This window comes from Epinephelus lanceolatus, chromosome 14 (assembly GCF_041903045.1).
Source record: "Epinephelus lanceolatus isolate andai-2023 chromosome 14, ASM4190304v1, whole genome shotgun sequence".
NCBI lineage: Eukaryota > Metazoa > Chordata > Actinopteri > Perciformes > Serranidae > Epinephelus > Epinephelus lanceolatus.
In genome coordinates this window covers 26,230,933-26,248,494 of record NC_135747.1, presented here as the reverse complement: position 1 = coordinate 26,248,494, position 17,562 = coordinate 26,230,933, and the positions used below count along the sequence as shown (strand labels likewise).

The 17,562-nt window shown below is 39.1% G+C and overlaps 1 protein-coding gene across 6 annotated transcripts; it reads left to right on the top strand.

The window, feature by feature from the left end:
• The first annotated feature begins 1,484 nt into the window (after positions 1 to 1,484).
• LOC117251833 (uncharacterized) lies at positions 1,485 to 14,748 on the top strand. 6 transcript variants are annotated; one of them, XM_033618395.2, is made up of 10 exons: positions 1,485 to 1,808; positions 3,644 to 3,934; positions 5,486 to 5,749; positions 8,463 to 8,564; positions 8,854 to 8,907; positions 10,011 to 10,166; positions 10,412 to 10,447; positions 10,546 to 10,593; positions 11,214 to 11,468; positions 12,644 to 14,748. In XM_033618395.2, the coding sequence occupies exons 1-10, from the start codon at positions 1,760 to 1,762 to the stop codon at positions 13,141 to 13,143; spliced, it is 1,755 nt and encodes a 584-aa protein (XP_033474286.2). In that variant the 5' UTR covers positions 1,485 to 1,759; the 3' UTR covers positions 13,144 to 14,748. The 6 variants fall into 6 exon arrangements, with proteins under 6 accessions (XP_033474286.2, XP_033474290.2, XP_033474285.2 ...); XM_033618394.2 differs by having other exon boundaries at positions 1,486 to 1,808; positions 10,409 to 10,447; XM_033618399.2 differs by lacking the exon at positions 8,854 to 8,907 and having other exon boundaries at positions 10,409 to 10,447.
• The last annotated feature ends 2,814 nt before the right edge of the window (positions 14,749 to 17,562 follow it).

Genomic DNA, 17,562 nt, shown 5'->3' with positions numbered 1-17,562 from the left:
CTTTAAGGGGGGCTCTATGTCATTCTAGACATAGCATGACTTGAGGTCACCAAAATGTACTTGTTTAAAAACTAGGCTTATTGATTTGTTGTCACTTTTTTTATTTTTTTGTGGGGAGAAAGTGTGTAGTGGATATCGTCCTAACTCCCCATAGACCGTATTATTGCAGGTTGTCATTTTAACTGTAAGAGTATAGTTTAGATGTCCTGCACATCACTGCAAAGGTGTTAAAAATACAATCTTTTGTGTCAAACTAATCACTGAAATTATGTGTTTCGTAGATTAAAGTTACAGAACTACTGAATCAAACTTATTTAAATGTATTCCTTGAACAACTGACACCTTCACACACATAACTGACATTCCCGTACAACAGGATGAAGAAAAAAAAATCTGGCACCCAGCCTAAATTCACTAACCGTCAAAACAGCCGAGCTTCCGGTATATTTTCAAAATAAAACACACTGGCATGAAGATGATAACGGTAACAAAAGTCATTAAAATTATGAAATCAAGCAAAGCTTATCTGGAAAAATGTGTTAAATTAAAACAGATTGTTTTTTCTTGTCATATTAACAATGAAGTTTGGGAAGAGTGTGCCACATCCAGTCCACATTTTAAGCAATTACACCTTCCAGGATGTTTTTAATGTAATCTTGTAAAATGTAGCTTTGGTGGGAAACTTGAGTAAATACAGCTGTTTGAAGGAGGAAATTGTTAATGTTTTCACAGCACAAAGCAGCATAAAGTAGATATTACAGAGGGAACTATGATGTATCATGTATAATAAAAAGGCCTTTTGCTTATTTTTAAAGATGTATTTCATGTGACAGAAGGTTATGTTAAAGGTTGTTTCATAGATAGCCTGTGTATTATTGACCCTGCTCATTCAAAGTTGGTGTAATGAAGGACTGAATGACTTTATAACTGTTCTTTTTTTAAATAGTGTAGATATCTAGCATACAAGAAGAAAAAAATAACAACACAAAAAACAAACAAACAAAAGAAACACCAATATAAAAACAGCTATTGTTAAATTGTTTTAAACACTAATATCAGTATCGTCCCAGAAATTAAACATCGGTGCATCCCCAGTTCAATTAGAAAGTTATTTTGCACATTTTATAATCATTTTATAGTGTTGTGTATTATTTTATTGATTATTTTTCTGAACAAGTTCATTTGTAATTATTTTTTTTATTGATTATTGATTTATAGGACTATAATAACACATTTACAATATGTACTGAAAGACAGCACATATTATTTTCTTATTGTCCTATTTTTATCATTTTACAGATAAGCAGATTTGGCTGTCTGTCCGTGATGCACTAATGTGAGATAGTTATAAATATTTAAATGATTATGGACATATTTGATTTATACATCTAAGTTTCCAAGCCCAGGGCCACTGCCATGTTGATGTGTTTAATCAGGTTTTATTTTGAAGAAGGAAAACAGAAAACACCGGAAACCCTCAGGTGTCTCACCTGCCAGTTAGCTATCTTTAGTCCAAATACTTTCGTTTGCGAAGCTGTCTGGGAGCCGTGGCCAGTCCGTACCCTACCATCACACCCACTGGATTACGCCTATTTTACGCCTGTTCCGACTTGTTCGAAGAAAGATAGGCTAATATTTACTTTCGACTCAGGCTACTGTAAGAAGACAGTTACCCTATTTATTCCAACAACACCTGCGACCAAGTGAAAGTAAATGTAAGACGGCGGCTGAGTACGTGATTTTCATCGGCTTTTCTGAAATGGCTGTTCGGTATTTCCTGGTCTATCTCACCCTTACCTGGTGCCTAGGTGAGTTTGTGTGCTTGGATTGTGTTTGCGGTTTTTTAAATGTGCACTTTCATGTCGCCATATTAACCACTGTATGCATCTTGTAGGCCTGACAGGACAAGTCAGGTAAAAGTTAATGATTCACCTAATGTGGGGTTCAAGAGTTCATGATATCTCAGAGCAGTATACTCTACTAACTATGTGTCTGTGGTATAAACTAGGTTTGACCCAATGTTTTTAACTGCTTTAGTAAAAAAGAACAACTGCCCAATTAATGCTGTATAATTTATAGTGTATTTTTTTATGCAGCTGTATGCCTATCCTTGGGATACCAAGACATAAGACACCAGCGATAACATTATAACTATGTATGACGAGTCTGTGTATGCACATACATTACTGGTAGTTACACCTGTACAAACAAAACAACATCCTTGAAATGCCTATCCCACGATGACAGGCTGAAGTTTTTGTTTACAGTGTCAGAGAGGTGCGGTGCTATTTCAATGATATTGCAAAGTTTGACCCAATAGTATTGATATATGGTATTTTCACAGATTTGCTGGAGCTTTCAACCGTGTTTTATAGTCTTCATCAGTAGATGAAGTTTGCTCAGCTGACAAATGGCTCAGTTTTCATCATGTTATAATAGTTATCTGATAAAGTAGTGTTAGTACAAGGCAGGGTTTTAAATGCAGCTGCAGAGCTGGACATTAAAATACTTTGCAGCCCACTACTTTCTGACTGTTTATTTGTATTTTTTTACTCATTTTCGAGGGGCATTTTTGCCAATTAGATCCATAGTGAAGAGGCAGACATGTGGCGAGAGAAGTTCCATACTTGGGTCAAGTATGTCTCCATGACAACTGAGCAAGAAAAACCAACTATGAAATGCTGTGAAAGCTCCACAAAAAAGTAGACCTTGAGTTAAGATTGTCAAACTGTTTATTTGCAAGGTCAGGGTACTGTCTTATAGAAAAGCTTTCTAAAATTTTGCCAGCTTCCATTAACAAACATTAGGGGTACAAAAATAAATAAAAACAGCTCTCTGTAATGCTGTCCAGGACACCAACAAAATGAACTAGTCTCAAAAATGATAGATTGGAATCAGCACCTCTCCGGCACAGTGTTAGCAAAAACAATCACTTTAACATTCACGCAAATAGGATTTATTGCTGGATTATGGGGACAAGCTACTCCAGACGTCCCTCTCCCTATAGCAATGCTTTCTAGCTCCTCTTGTAGGAACCCAAGGTATTCCCAAACCAGATGAGAGATACAATCTCTCCAGCGTGTTCTGGGTCTGCCCCGGGAACTCTTATCACTTGCCTGGAAAACCTCTAACAGGAGGCACCCAGGAGGCGTCTTTATCAGATGCCCAAACCCCCTCAAAAGACCCTGAAGGAGCAGCAGTTTTACATCAAGCTCCCTCCAAAAGTCTGAGCTCCTCGCCCTATCTCTAAGGCTGAGCCCAGCCACCCCACTGAGGAAGCTTATTTCAGCCGCTTGTATCCGCAATCTCATTCTTTCGGTCACTGCCCAAAGCTAATGGCCACAGGTGAGGGCAGGAACTTAACTGGTTATTCAAGAGCTTTGCCTTCTGGCTCAGTTCCCTCTTCACTAAAACGGTCCAGCGCAATGCTGGCGTCGCTGCTGACGCCCATCTCATGCTCCATTTTACGTGTGTGGAGCAGATTTATTTATTTGATTTATATTAGATCGTACAGGTGTGTCTAATAGATCTGCAACTCGATGTACTGTATAGTGTTGAGATCTTGAGTTGTCATTATACACAATACAAACACTTTCAGACATTATGCGGTATGTTTCTATAAGTCTCTATTCTCTGTGCCTAGTTGCTGGACAGTCTCCAAAATATGCACTCAAGGGGAACACAATCCACTTGGAGCCGGGCGTTAATGGACAACCTGATGGGATTCTATGGAAACACAATGGCAACAAAGTTGTAGAGTTTAACGGCAACGAGGAACACGTGTACAACCCATATAAAGACAGGATCACTCTTGACTGGGTCAGTGCAGAACTCAATATCACTAACCTCAGATTTGAAGACAGCGGAGAGTATGAACTGGAAGTAGACATCAACAAAGGGCTGCATCGTTCAGTTCATAAATTGAAGGTCATAGGTAAGTTGTTTCCCTCTTTAACAAAGTGGTTAATTGATCACATTGGTACGTGCATTCTATAGCTGGAAGTTGAGATGTTGCCAAAGTTCTTTAAAGTAAAATCAAACATGCAAAAGAAAATGGACATCTGCAATAAAGAAAATACAGTTGCTTAATACCACTGCCACTACCAGCAATAAATATGAGATCCTTCCATGTTTTATTGTTTTACAACTTTGCATTACAATGTGTTTTAAATGTGTCTTTGAAGCTGATCATCAGAAAACTCTTTATTGTGAGAGTTCCGAGACTGTAATGGGAGATAGTGTGCATAAAACAACTGTTGCTCAGTCACAACGTTATAGGAAAGTGGCAAAGAGGATGCTGCAGTAAACTTGCAATGCTGTGATAGTGTTTCCTAGCAGACATTGAAACAAGTGAAGAAAAGTTCAGTATTCATATAAGACAAAAACTGAGCTGAGCACCGCAGCTGAAACACCCAACGTGAAGCACAGTGGTGGTCATGGAAGGCTTGTGAAGGCAGAGGGAAAATGAATGCAGCAAACTAAAGAGAAATCTTGAAGCTGACAAGAGAACAGCAGCTCGTCAGAAGATTTATTGCCAGGAATTCAGTTCAGAATATGTAGCGTCAAGCAACTAAGTGTGTGGGAAAATTGTAGAGGTCAGATGTGCAAGCCTGACACAGACAGTTCCACACACAGTCAAGGCTGGTATGCTGCTAAAGAGGCTTTTGAGGGGTAGTCAATACATGTAGTATTATCAGTAACATTTAGATCACTTTGTAGGGATTTGTTTTCACATTCAAGTGTCATTTCTGTTGATCAGTTTCAGAAAAACTTTACTCACTAGTATAAAACAATAAAACCTGAAAGAGGTGTGGTAGTGGGGAATATTTTTATAGGCACTGTACCTTTGGTACAGTTGCTGATTTCATCATGGTTGAGGATTTATTGAGGCTTTTTTGTTTTTGAATTAATCTGTAAAGTTTTAATTTTCAAATTAATTTGTATTAAAACAGGCAAACTGTTCATATTTGTAGTTTTGTTAACCTATGGAACTCAGTGTAGAAGCCCCACAGAGCATTCCCACATTAGCCTCCAGTTAATTGAGACATTGAGTCAGGACTGCTAGCCCACGCCCAACAGTATAAACATCCAGATATCAAAACCAATTTTATCTCTTAATATATCACCTATAAAAATGGATTTTATAGGTGGCTATTTGCTTTGGTTTTTATGACAGCCTCAGTTGAGAGACTTTGCTCTCCAGAAAGTATTGGTTTGTCCACAGAACTGAAAGCAATATACATTTACTATCAGTGCCAAAGACAAAGAAAGGGGAAATTACTGTGAATTATATTATCTCTATTATATCTTTGATATGCCTTTCATGTATAACTATATCAAATTTTTTATTAAGATTTTCTGATAAGAGCTTTATGTCCTTTATATTCTATACTATGTTTAAAATGTTGTTATGCATGACGTAGCGTAATAGAATTATTCAGTTAAGTTGGTATTCATTTATTTATCCATTTATCTATTCGTTAAGATGAAGTCGCCAAGCCCACCATATCCTGTGAAATGATCGACGGCAGCAGCTCTAACAAATCTGGAAAGCTAGTGTGCACCTCGGAGCCCAGACGACCTGAGTCTTTGATGAAGTTTGAGTGGAGCTCAAATGGAAAAGTGCAGCGTGGCCCAAATTTACTGATATCTCTGGGGGAAAAACATGATGATGAGGTGTACAGTTGTCATGTGAGCAACCCTCTGAGTAGGGTAACTGCTACATTCACTGCAAAGGATTGCCACCCAGGTAAGATTTCACTTAGGGTTCGGCTGCATATATATTTATTGTTCATTTTGTGGAAATTGTCATTTCAAGCAAATGTACTTTTAGAAGCTAATTTAGGCAGGATATTCATATAATAACCCACCATAAGTCATTAAAGGGTAACTGCTATTTTCCAACATGGACCCTATTTTCCCATGTGTTTGTGTCTAAGTGAGTAATGGGAACAACGGAAATTTTTGAAATTGGTCGTGTACTGAGAGAGAGCAGCTGCAATACAGGCTGCAATTCAACAGCTTGGGGCATTTGTGCATCGTTAATGTATGTCCACTTAAAGTGTTTGTTTTTGCCACTGACAGGCTCAGATTGTTATTCTGACTGTCTGAAAACATTGTGGAAAGGACCCCTCAGAGATAGACCTTTGTGTTAAAGTGTCATATCCTTTTTGTTTAACCAGAAACAGCTTACAAATCACTTGCGCCAAACCCACCAGACTCTATTTATATCAACAGTAATTTTATCATTGTAGTACACACTTCATTCAAAGTTGACAGAAAGAAAATGCAACTCACAAAACTGTCCTGCTTCATCTAACCACTGTTACAACAATCTTAAACTGTGATTTGGTTTAAAGGGGAACTAATGTTTTTTTTCAACCTGGGCTCTATTTTCCGATCTACTTTTGTCTAAATGAGTGATGGGATGTTCAATATTTGACATTTCTCCAGTACGAAGCTAGGGCTGACCTGCCTGCAGCCCATGTGTGCGCACTGTATTAAAAATTAGGGCACTGGGACAGCGACAAACGTCAAAATACGTCCACTAAAAGTGCATTTTTTTCACACAGATAGACTCGGATTGTTACTGTAATTATCCAACAACATAACGGAAAGGAGAAATGAACGTCTGGATTTACCTTTAGCTGGATTCGGACATGTTGTTCTGCCTGTTGCAATTTTAGTATGTGTGCTACCGAAGTAACACTGCTCCCACTCACTCTCTCCTCGTCTGCTTTTCAGTTTCAATGAGCTCTGCCTCCGTGTACATCCGTGTACTCCGTGTTCAAATAAATACGAGCGGTCATCAAATTCAAATGGCTCATCCAGATCCAGTTGGTCAAAATCGGGTACAAATTCAGCCATGACTACTCCAAACAGAGTAACTCCTCGCGTTTGGTAAGGTCACTCCAGCGGTAACTTCCTGCAACAACTCAAATCTTGCAAGACGTGAGATTTCAGAACCAGACTTTCACTCTCTGAGTGTTTTGACTTGCCACAACAAAAATGTCTGAATTTTTACCCGATTTTGACCAACTGGATCTGGATGAGCCATTTGAATTTGATGACCGGCCGTAGTTTATATTTATTTCGGTAGCACATATACTAAAATTGCAACAGGCAGAGGAACATGTTCGGATCCAGCTAAAGGTAAACACAGACGTTCATTTCTAGTTTCCGTTATGTTGTCGGATAATTATACTAACAATCCGAGCCTATCTGTGTGAAAAAACTGCACTTTTAGTGGACGTTGGTTGACGCTGTCTGAGTGCCCTATTATTTAATATAGCACGCGCTCACGTGCTGCTGGCAGGACAGCCCGAGCTTTGTACTGGAGAAATGTCACATATTGAACATCCTATCACATTTAAACAAACGTAGATCGGAAAATAGGGCCCAGGTTGAAAAAAAACATAAATTCTCTTTTAAATAAAACCTTAATTCACCTAGTTAGATTAGAAAATATGCTGACTCTATACCCGCTAACATTACACTTTATTTAAATGCAGTCTGGTTAGGGTGGTGAGTGTCAATTTCAGGGCTGTTTCTAGTTAAACAAAAGGGATGTTACTCTTTAGCAAAAAAGCCTGTCTTTACAGGGATTCTTTCCATAAATTGTCCAACACTTTGAACAATAATGTGATCCTGTCAGTGGCAAAAACAAGCACTTAAGTGGATGTACATTGATGCTGCAGAAATACTCTGAGTGGTGGGAACTGCCCATTGGTTCGACAGCCCATTGGTTCGACATCCCATTGTTCCGACCATATTAAACTCATTGTTCCGAAGTCCGTTCCGAAATCATCATGACGCCCTGTGGTTAAGGTCTGGTTAGGTTTAGGCACAAAAACCACTTGGTTAGGGTCAGGAAAAGATCATGGTGTGGGTTAAAATGAAAAAGAAAGTGGCAAACACATAAGCCGTGAGCCTGCTCCGCCTCAAGCCGGTCACGGTGCACCATACGCCCGCCGTGAGCCGTTCAGCACCGCAGACAGTCGAACTAATGGGATGTCGAACCAATGGGCTGTCGAACCAATGACATGGACCCCTGAGTGGTTACATTGCAGCAGACACAGAAACATGGGGAAATAAGGTCCAGGTTGAAAAACAGCAAAGTTATTTGCTTAAGAAGCAATACCTGCAGTACGTCATTGACGTAGACAGACAATTTGAAACAGAGACTTTAATCTTGCATATGCAGCTGGGCTTTATTTCTTACTGGTGGAGGAAAAGAAAATGAAACACACAAATGATGTGTGAACAGCACATGTGTGCATTCTCTATAATTAATCAAAAATAGGCTTTCAAAGTGATTTACAAATTAAATATATCCTTTGTTATAGCATCAAGAGAGATGGAAAGTTCATGTTCAAAATCCAGACTGAAATACTGAGTGTGACAGTACGACGTTGTTTTAGCAACTAAATGTATTGTGATAAAACGTTTGTGGTTCTGTGCAGACGGTTCATCTTCAGCACTGATTGCCATCCTGGTCAGCATCATTTTAATTGGGCTTCTTCTTGTGGGTCTGAGCGTACTGTTCTGCAAACGATACCATAAAGGTAAAAATGACAAAAAACACACCTTAACCAGAGGAACTGCTCCAAAATTATGTATTTTTCAGCCATTAAGGAGCACTAGCTGACATATGTATGCACTGATGTCCACGTATTCTCAAAGCTATGTGTAACAGTTGACAGAATGCATGATAAGTATTACACTGTCTACCAACTGTATGTATGGAAAGCTGTTTATGTGCAGTGTTACTGAACACAAGCAACAGTTACTATGTATTTCACTACAACATACTGTTTCTTTCTTCTTTTTCTGACCTCTCGCTCTTGCTTTCAGCATGTTTCACAAACAATGATTTGGAAAAACAGTCACCGACCAAAAAAACAGAAGGTAAGAAGGACACTGTATGTACGCTTAAAGCAGCAATGTTTGGCCTTTAAGATGATTAATTGATATTAAATAATAATATAAAATGATAATATTGAAATTGATTTTTTTTAATTAAATGTCTGTCAATAGACTAATCGTATTAATTGGCTAATTGTTTCAGCATCACTCAGATGAGAGAACAAGCAGTGAACACTAAAAAAAAACTCAGAAAAAAATCTGTTATTTGGGTGCTGCTCAAATTGTCAAGCAGCTGGACAGTTTTAGTGCTTTGTGTGAAATTGGTTTTCATAAAAAAAAAAAAAATGAATGTCATTAATAGTGCAGTAGAAAACTGACCTATTATGTACTAGACCACTGAGCACCACCATGTATGTATTATTTTCCTATTTTCTTTTTTTCTATTTTCTATCATTTTCTTTTTCCTATTTTAAAGACATCGTGAGGTTAGACAATGACCAGGTATTTCCACCAGATGGAACATGAGAATTACGTTTTGCGTATCGATTTTGTTCCTTGTAGTGATAAAAACAAAGCGCGCAGCAGTTTCATTTGGCAAGTGTTGACTGTTCATTGTGTGCAGCGCAGGGAGTGTTGCAGATAAGAGCTAGAGAGCACTCTACCTGCAAAGCTGCACAATACTTTCAATATTGTAAATAGATAATAATCGAGCATGTTTTGAAATGTTTAATGATTTGCATCTGGATCCAAATCTGCATCAAATACACACAGTGATAGTAAATTCTAATGATAGTGATAGATTTTCTCGCAGAAGCTCCTGTGAAACCTTTTGCCCTACATCGCAATATAAACAAACCTTTTTCAAAATTTGCCTGTGCACAATTCAGAACTGATTGTTCCTTTGTTCATAACCTACTTCTCAGCCACTGTTAAATCACTTTTATTTTTTATACTGATGAATCCATAATGATGGGTATTAATGCAATCTGAGGTCCATTTTGATGCAGTCCATGGCTCTTGTGAAAATGTCTGTCAGCTTGTTATTAACATCACACACTGCTCTTCAATGTGTTGTTCTACTCAAAGGTCATAATGTCTATATTATGTGTTATGTTACATTGTATTTTATATGTCAACTGTTCCAGGGTCAGATGAGCAGGCAGCTCCAGGTGTAGAAAGAAAGCCCCTCCTTCACAGAGAGTCCACACTTGCCTCTACTCAGCCACTTCGCCATTTGTCCCCAGGTGTGAGGAGTATGAGGCAGGACGATGATGCACATTCAGATGTTGAGACTGTTAAAAGTAAGATGCTGCTAAGAAATGTATTGCGTGTTGTTTGCTACACCAGTAGCAAAATCTGGGTTTAAAGCACCATTATCAAAAAATGTATTTTTGAAAGGTGAAAGAGCATCATGCTTTGTGTCATTTTCTTTGAATTGAGATTGTTTCTGAGAATGAGAATGGCATGTGTCCCAAATTATTATGGACTGAACCAAGAAGCATTTTTTGTGAAATTCCTATCTTTTATTCTTTTTTTGTGATAGCAGGTGATATGGATAAACCAGATGAGACGCCACAAAAAGGTGACATTAATACAAATGTTATTTGTTGTAGCTTACGTACTAAATATAAAGGTTGCTTCATATTAACATTGCTGGTTGTGACTTATCACTCTTTTTAGGTGTTCAAGAGCTTACAATGATGTTTGAGCGAAAGAGTGTCAAGAGAGGTAGCCTAAAGAATTTTCCTCAAAAACAATATATGGACTGGTGCAGAACTAACCTTCTCTCAATCATCACTTTTAACCCACTAGAAGTGTATTGCGGTGTATTTCTCTGCAGGGCCTTCTGCCTGTATTTTCTTATTTTCCTCTTGTTTTCTGGGTTCAAGATGTTTATGGGGGACATATATGTACCCCAACAGCTCTAAGGTGGGGTCAGGGCTTTATAAAAAGGTAGCAACCAGGTGCCAGACTGCAAGCAGCAGGCATTCAAGAGACACAGTGCCAAAAAAAAAAAAAAGTCAAGAGCAAATCTAGGGTTGGCTTTTACTTTGACTTTTCCAGGCAAGTGTGTTCACGAACAGTAACTGACAATCCTGCATAGTATACCTTTAAAAAAAAAAAAAAAAGGATTGTTTGCTAACAGCTGCAACTAATACTTATTTTTTCTGTCACGTATTCATTTATTTTTCTCTCTTTTGATGATTCAATTAATAACATCACACATTGCTCTTTGCTTGTTTGTTTAACTCCCAGATTTCAAAGACTGCTTGTGTATATTCATCTCTTAAAGCATTCTCTTTCTTCATTTTCTTTTTTCTGTGTTTCCGGTTTACAAAATAAAACAGACAAGCCCAAGGAGCCTGTGTCTCTTCCTTCCACTCCGCCGAGTGAGCCACCTTCTCCTTTGTATCAGAATAGCCTTGCCAGCAGCCACAAAGGTGATCTGGATACAGAACAGCTCGGAGAACACACAGAGGTAGAAGTCCCACAGTTTGACCTCTCAGACTTGGAGAAGGCAAATGAAGCAGACCCAGCTGGACTGTCGGACGACTTCAGTGAGGACACGAACTCTGATTGCTTCATTGCTCCTGAGCAGCCAGGTTTGGAAACTTCACTACTCAGAGTAGTTACAGGAAAAAAAAACACTAAAATTATGTGTGCCCAAACTACTTCATCGATAGGTGCAAAACCATTTTCCTACAGTGCAGTACAGAAGGGAAAGTAGACACAGTTTAAGTGAATAGCGACATTGGATTAAACATCCATGTTAGGGTAGGCATATGTTGTAATATCTGACACACAAGATAAAGGATGTAGCAGCAGTTTAATTTGTGACTGATCATTCTTTGCAATCATCTTGACAGATTAGACGAAAACATAGAAGAAGGAATTGACCTCAACCAATGATCTAACTTTAAAGTAGAGACGTAACTGCATTTTGAGAGTATCCATCTTAAGTGTTATGATGGGTTTCCAAGTGAAAAGGTTAGGCAGGCAGGATATACAATTCCATGGACAGGATACAGTGTTGGGAGGAATTTAATTTAATCACTAAAAAGTGGGAATGTCATAACAGACATGGAGGGGCCCCGTCGGTGACAGACGAAGCCCATCAAATGGGACATGTAGTTGCTGAAGCAGTCCACTGCGCACAATCTGGAGCTGTTGCAGATAAATTCTAGCCAGCGGGCCTGTAACCACAGTATTTTCGGGAAACGATGCCACGCCAAGCTGCAAGCTGTTGCCTGCTGGCTAACTAATAAATCTTAGCTCTGTGCAGCTAAATATTGCAGATTGATTGATGGGTGGATGTCATGATGTTGTTGGTTTAAACTGGTTTGATATTAGCTTATGTACGCACTGTCATGGTTTGTTTTACAGGAAGTAAACCTGATTGTATTTTGAAGAATACAAAGATACATCTTTTGTCATTTTTGGCATATATTAATAGGTGCACAGTATGGCGGGGATGTGATCTGAAAGGGTTAAAAGGCATTTTTCATTTCATCTTGACGTTAAGTATGACCACAGCATTTCTTATTCTTGACAGTTCAAACTTAAGCATGTTAAAGCTGAAGGAGGAGCTACATTTGATTGATATTATTGCTATTTAATGCAGTCTGTGGGTTACTTGGGAAATGGCTTTTCGGCTCTGTGATGTTTTTTTTAATCTCCATGGAGTAAGATTTATTTACTGCCTCTGCACAATTTAATCTTAGCAGTCAGTTCCACTTTTTAAAAAGGCATTTTTTACTCATTTTTCTGTCTGTTTCAGAGCCAGAGAAGGAGGCAGATGAGGATGACGAAGCACAGCCTGCTCCTTCCAATGCTGTAACTCCTCCTGTTGCTCGGCCACGCACCGCTTTGACCAAAAGCTCTCCAAATACAGCACCCAAGGACACCGCTGGTGAACATGAGGAAGAGGCCAACTCAGATCAGGCCACTGAGGAAACTGTGGAGAATAATACCAGAGAATCTGACTCATCAAGGGAAGGAGAAAGAAATGAATCAGACAACTCTCGCAAGGACATAGAGTCGCCCACCGTTCCTGAACCGAAAGACTCAAAAACATCACTGGATAAGCCGGAGTCGCCACAGAGAGAAGCACACACGAGCGAAGACAACCAGCAAGAAAGTGTCAAACCAGCTGCTGAAGTTGAAAGTGAAAAAGGTAGTGTAGGTGAGAGTGAGGACGCCACCTCCCTGCAACCTCCGAGCCCGCCCCCAACAGAACCAAACAACAGGAACACTGACACCTCTCCCCACATGCTGTAAATGCAGACCCATGTCGAGAAGACAACAAGACCAGTCATGACTCAGAGGGGCAGTCAGATGAAGATGAAGGTGAGGGTGAAACTGATGAAAGTAAAAAAGAGGTCCAGAGTGGCCCAAAAGAAGACAAGCCATACAATGAGAGCCTTAGTGAGGATAAAGAAGGACAAAAGAAAAATGAAGTCGTTGCATAGGCCCTCAAGCAGCTTGGCAAACTGAAACAAAGTTCAGTAGGAACATCATAGTGAAAGTGAAGCTGTAAATACAGCACAGCAGAAGGCAGTAAGGGAATAAGATCAATGTAAAGATATAAAGGCAGAGTTAAAAGATTGTGGAGGAATTTCACACCATTTTAATGTAGACAAATGTTTGCTGTGGGAATTCAGGAAAAGATGTGCAGACAGTGAGAGAAGAAGCAGACAGTCACCAAGTAAAAAAGGACAGTTTTGAGGTTGAAAGCAGACGTGTGCTTCATCTATCTCTGTTGCCTGGTTGTTTTTTTTAATGTAAAATAAACTGACCCATTAAAACCAGTCACATCAGTATGTATCGGTATGCTAACTGAGCAGAGATTGCCATCTTGTACACGGTGAAACAGTCTGTGTCAGAGAGCTGGCATGCGCTTGACTGCGCATGTCTCTGCAGAAACAGCACTTCACATTTTTTAAGGAAGTGACTTTACAGTTTTCTGTCTACGTCTCACGATGTCCACAGTCCTCTTACTTTAAACTTCTGAGCTACTTTTAATGTTAGTCATGTGATGCCGTTGTCATGTAATATGACTAATATTGTGTTTTTATTGTTTGTCTTTTTAAACACTACAAAAAAGCATCCATTAATGATGCTACATAATGTTTCCTTATTTTTATTTTTTGTAATGAATCAAGCTATTATTATAAGAAGCTATATGTTGAACTGTAAAAAACTGTCTTATTAATGTCGTTGTGATAATAAGGAGGACTATATGGTTAAAAGGAAATAGCATCAGCTTAGTTGGATATTCAGTGACTGTGACGAGGTTCAGACAACAGATCTTTGCCCTTTTACATATCAAAATGCTGTATTGACCATGTCGACGGAGAGTGAAACCATTACAAGCTTCAAATAATCCCACATCAAACATATGTGGTGTGTATGATTATATAGAGTTTATTGATCCCCAGCAGGGAAATTCAATTGTTGTAGCAGTATGACGACAGAAATAAATACAGATTAAGTAGCAGAAATAAATAATAAGAGGTAAATAGACTGATATAAGAGTAGAATAGAAACAGAAAGCAGCAAAGTTAACACCTGTATGTAAATAGTGTACATATGATAATATTAAAGTAATCTAATACCCACTTTTAAAAATGTTTTATGCATACCTTTATTTTTATTGACCCCAGCTAGTTTCTACTACTTCATTACTGTGATGATAATTGACTTTTTTGGGCTGCAGGGTATATCTGTCATTGTTGATTATCCATTAATGTGATTTCCATGTATGAAACTACAGCTGGACTTTGTTTGTATTTTGTTTTCATTTCTCTTCGCTGCAGTTTTTGCTGATGATGAATGTTATGGAAAGGTTTCGTTGCGCTAGTAAAAGCAGTGCCAGTGTGAGTAGTTTATGTCCAGTTTCTTCTCTTTTTGTTATATTAAAAAAATCTTAGATTCCACTGTGTTCAAAAGACATATTGGAGTAAGAGCATCAGTTATTGCAGGTTGCTGTATTTGCTTTGAGATTCCTTTGAAAGCTGAGGAATGGAGCCGGAAACCTCAAGGAATTTATTTACAGAAGAAGTCGTCTATCAGGGGGGGGGGGGATGATGGTTGAACTGAAATGCAATACACTTGTGAAATAGGAGAAAAATAAGGTGATAAACTGATGGTGTGTTTGGCAGGAAAGTGCAGCAAATCAAATGTATAACCTACACACTTAAAAAACACTGACACTACATCAGCGGACACTGGTAAGTAACTGTAAGAACATTATTGTATCAGTAGGGGGCAGTGTTTATTAGCTCTTACCTCTAATCATGGACTGAGGGTGTTTTTTTTTTATTTAAAATGAATGTTTTTCAAGATCTTAATACAGAGAGAGCTGAAGGACATCCTCAGCTATAGAGGGAAGCTTAACAAATAATAAATGAGGCTTTACAGGAATTTTTTGCAGAACATTTCTCTAAAGTCTGAGGCATACAGATAGGTCAGGGCAGGGTGTTGATGATGAGTTGTATGAATGCAGTGTGTAGGAGAGTGTTGTGGCTCTGTGTAATTAAAGGTGAGTTTAGTGAAAAGCTGCCGCAGTAATCCAGCAGCTGAAATCACAAAGATGTAAATGCACTGAAAAGCAGGTTCACCCACTGCTAGATGACAAGCCGGTGTAGATTTCTAAAGGTGCTTGTTGGGCCATGTGAGAAAGTCATGCATGATTAGTTTAACCTCTGAGTCACAGAGGAGTCTGTGATCTGCTACCACCTGACCTGTAGGTTCAGGGCACAAGCAGAGAATGAACACTATCATATTTCTGTGGTCACAACGAATACCAGGGGAATATTAGAGTATTGAATTATTTGCGGGGAACGGGGCTCTGCCTCTTTCAGACGAGGGTCACAATGTGGTTCCGCTGAGACGTTGTCGATGTGTCGACGGCAGCAGGGAAGCTCACATCCTGGCTGGAGAGTCTTCCAGTGGAGCAACTGTACCTCCTTCGCCAACATATTTTTATATAAGCATCTTTTCCCTGGGATGATTGTTACACCGAAGAGGCTTTGTTTTTCTTGGATTTTGAGAAATACAACAATGGCATGCCAGCCTGACTGGCCAGGGAATGCCTTTTAAAGTACTTGTTTCCCTTTCCACATCATATAGTTACATTACACTGGAGTGTAATGTTCCTTCAGATACAGGCACAATTACACTTTCCTCCCTCAGATTGTTTAGGTCTCTTTTTTGGCCTTGTTGGAATAGGAGAGAAGGGAGTAAAAAAGAATGGGCCACCCTCCAGAGCTGCCTTTTATACCAGGTTGATTAGCATGCTGGGTTGTTTAAATTGCCTCCTGGAGGGCTGACGTGAAATCGAACAATATCCTCTGGCTTTAGAGACTAGCCCCATAGCTTCTCATTTATTTTTATGCAGAGTTAGGACAGACCTTGGCAATGCTCCACTGAGGAAGCTGAGCCCAGGGAGGCCAGGTCTGGGTAGGTTAGGACAAATCAATTAATATCAGCTCAATAAAAGTTCTTGGCTCTCACTGGGCCGTTCTTTACCGTGACAGCGCAACCTGGGCGCCCACCATAATTATGTGGATAAATTGTTAAGTGTGGTTGAGACATTATAATGAAATAATCCTTTCCTATCTCTATAAAAGGCCTCCATTAAGGCCTGATTTGTCTTTGGAACCTGCGTTTATGAGAAGTGATAGTAGAGCATTGTTTGTCATTGTTATTATTGTACTATATTAAACAAAGTTTCCCTCCTGGGTGATGATGTTTATGGCTGTATATTTAGGTCCAGCTAAATTTCTATGCTCTTATTTTTCTGCTGCATTTGGTCATCATATAAAGTGTGACCAAGGCGAAAAGATTATTACACCCATGGCAGCAACCAACATGATGGAAACACGTATTAATATACTACTTATATACCTATAAATGCTACAAATGGGAGAGATAAAATAGGTGTAGGGTGGAAGGTTGAAAGCTGTTTCAGTGTCCTCCCTGAACCAAAACATGATCTCAGTAGTCAGAAATAATTCAAGTCACTACAAATATACCTCAGCTCCTCTGTGGTCTCGATAACAGAAGCCTTGCTCTGCAAGGGAAAAACCTGATTAGGTCATTGTTGAGATTTATACGGCCATCATGTTGTTATTGCTCCACTAATAAGGAACTTAATTGGAGGATGTTATCTACTGTTTGGTTGAGTTTGAACAACACCAGGTCTATCAAACACACCAGCGTTGCTACGTTCATATCTGCCGACCACAGTATAAACACTGGTTATTAAACCCCCAGGCTGAGTGAAGGTGTGCACAGCGCCAGCCATGTTTGCGTGAGTCTCATGGCGGATTCCTTAACATCAGGACAGCTTAGAGGTAATTACAGAGTCTCAGACATCTCTTTGTGGCCTGGCTGGAGTTCGGTCGCATCTCTGTGCCTGCATGCACACTTTCTCTGTCACACAACGTCTTGGCAATAATTTCCCCTCTGAAACATCAATTGTTAAGTCAATGAGTAAATATTTTCTTCTGCATGGCCAGGAAAAAATCTTGGAGCATTTACATGTTTTCATTATGGTTTCTCTTGGGCTTTTGCTTTGGAGACAGCTTTCATCTTTGTGGTAGAAACACAGAACCTGGCCTAATTTGTGCATTTTATCTAAACAGTATTGGCACATGACTGAGCAAGTAACAGAGGCAAGCAATTCTTGGTGTA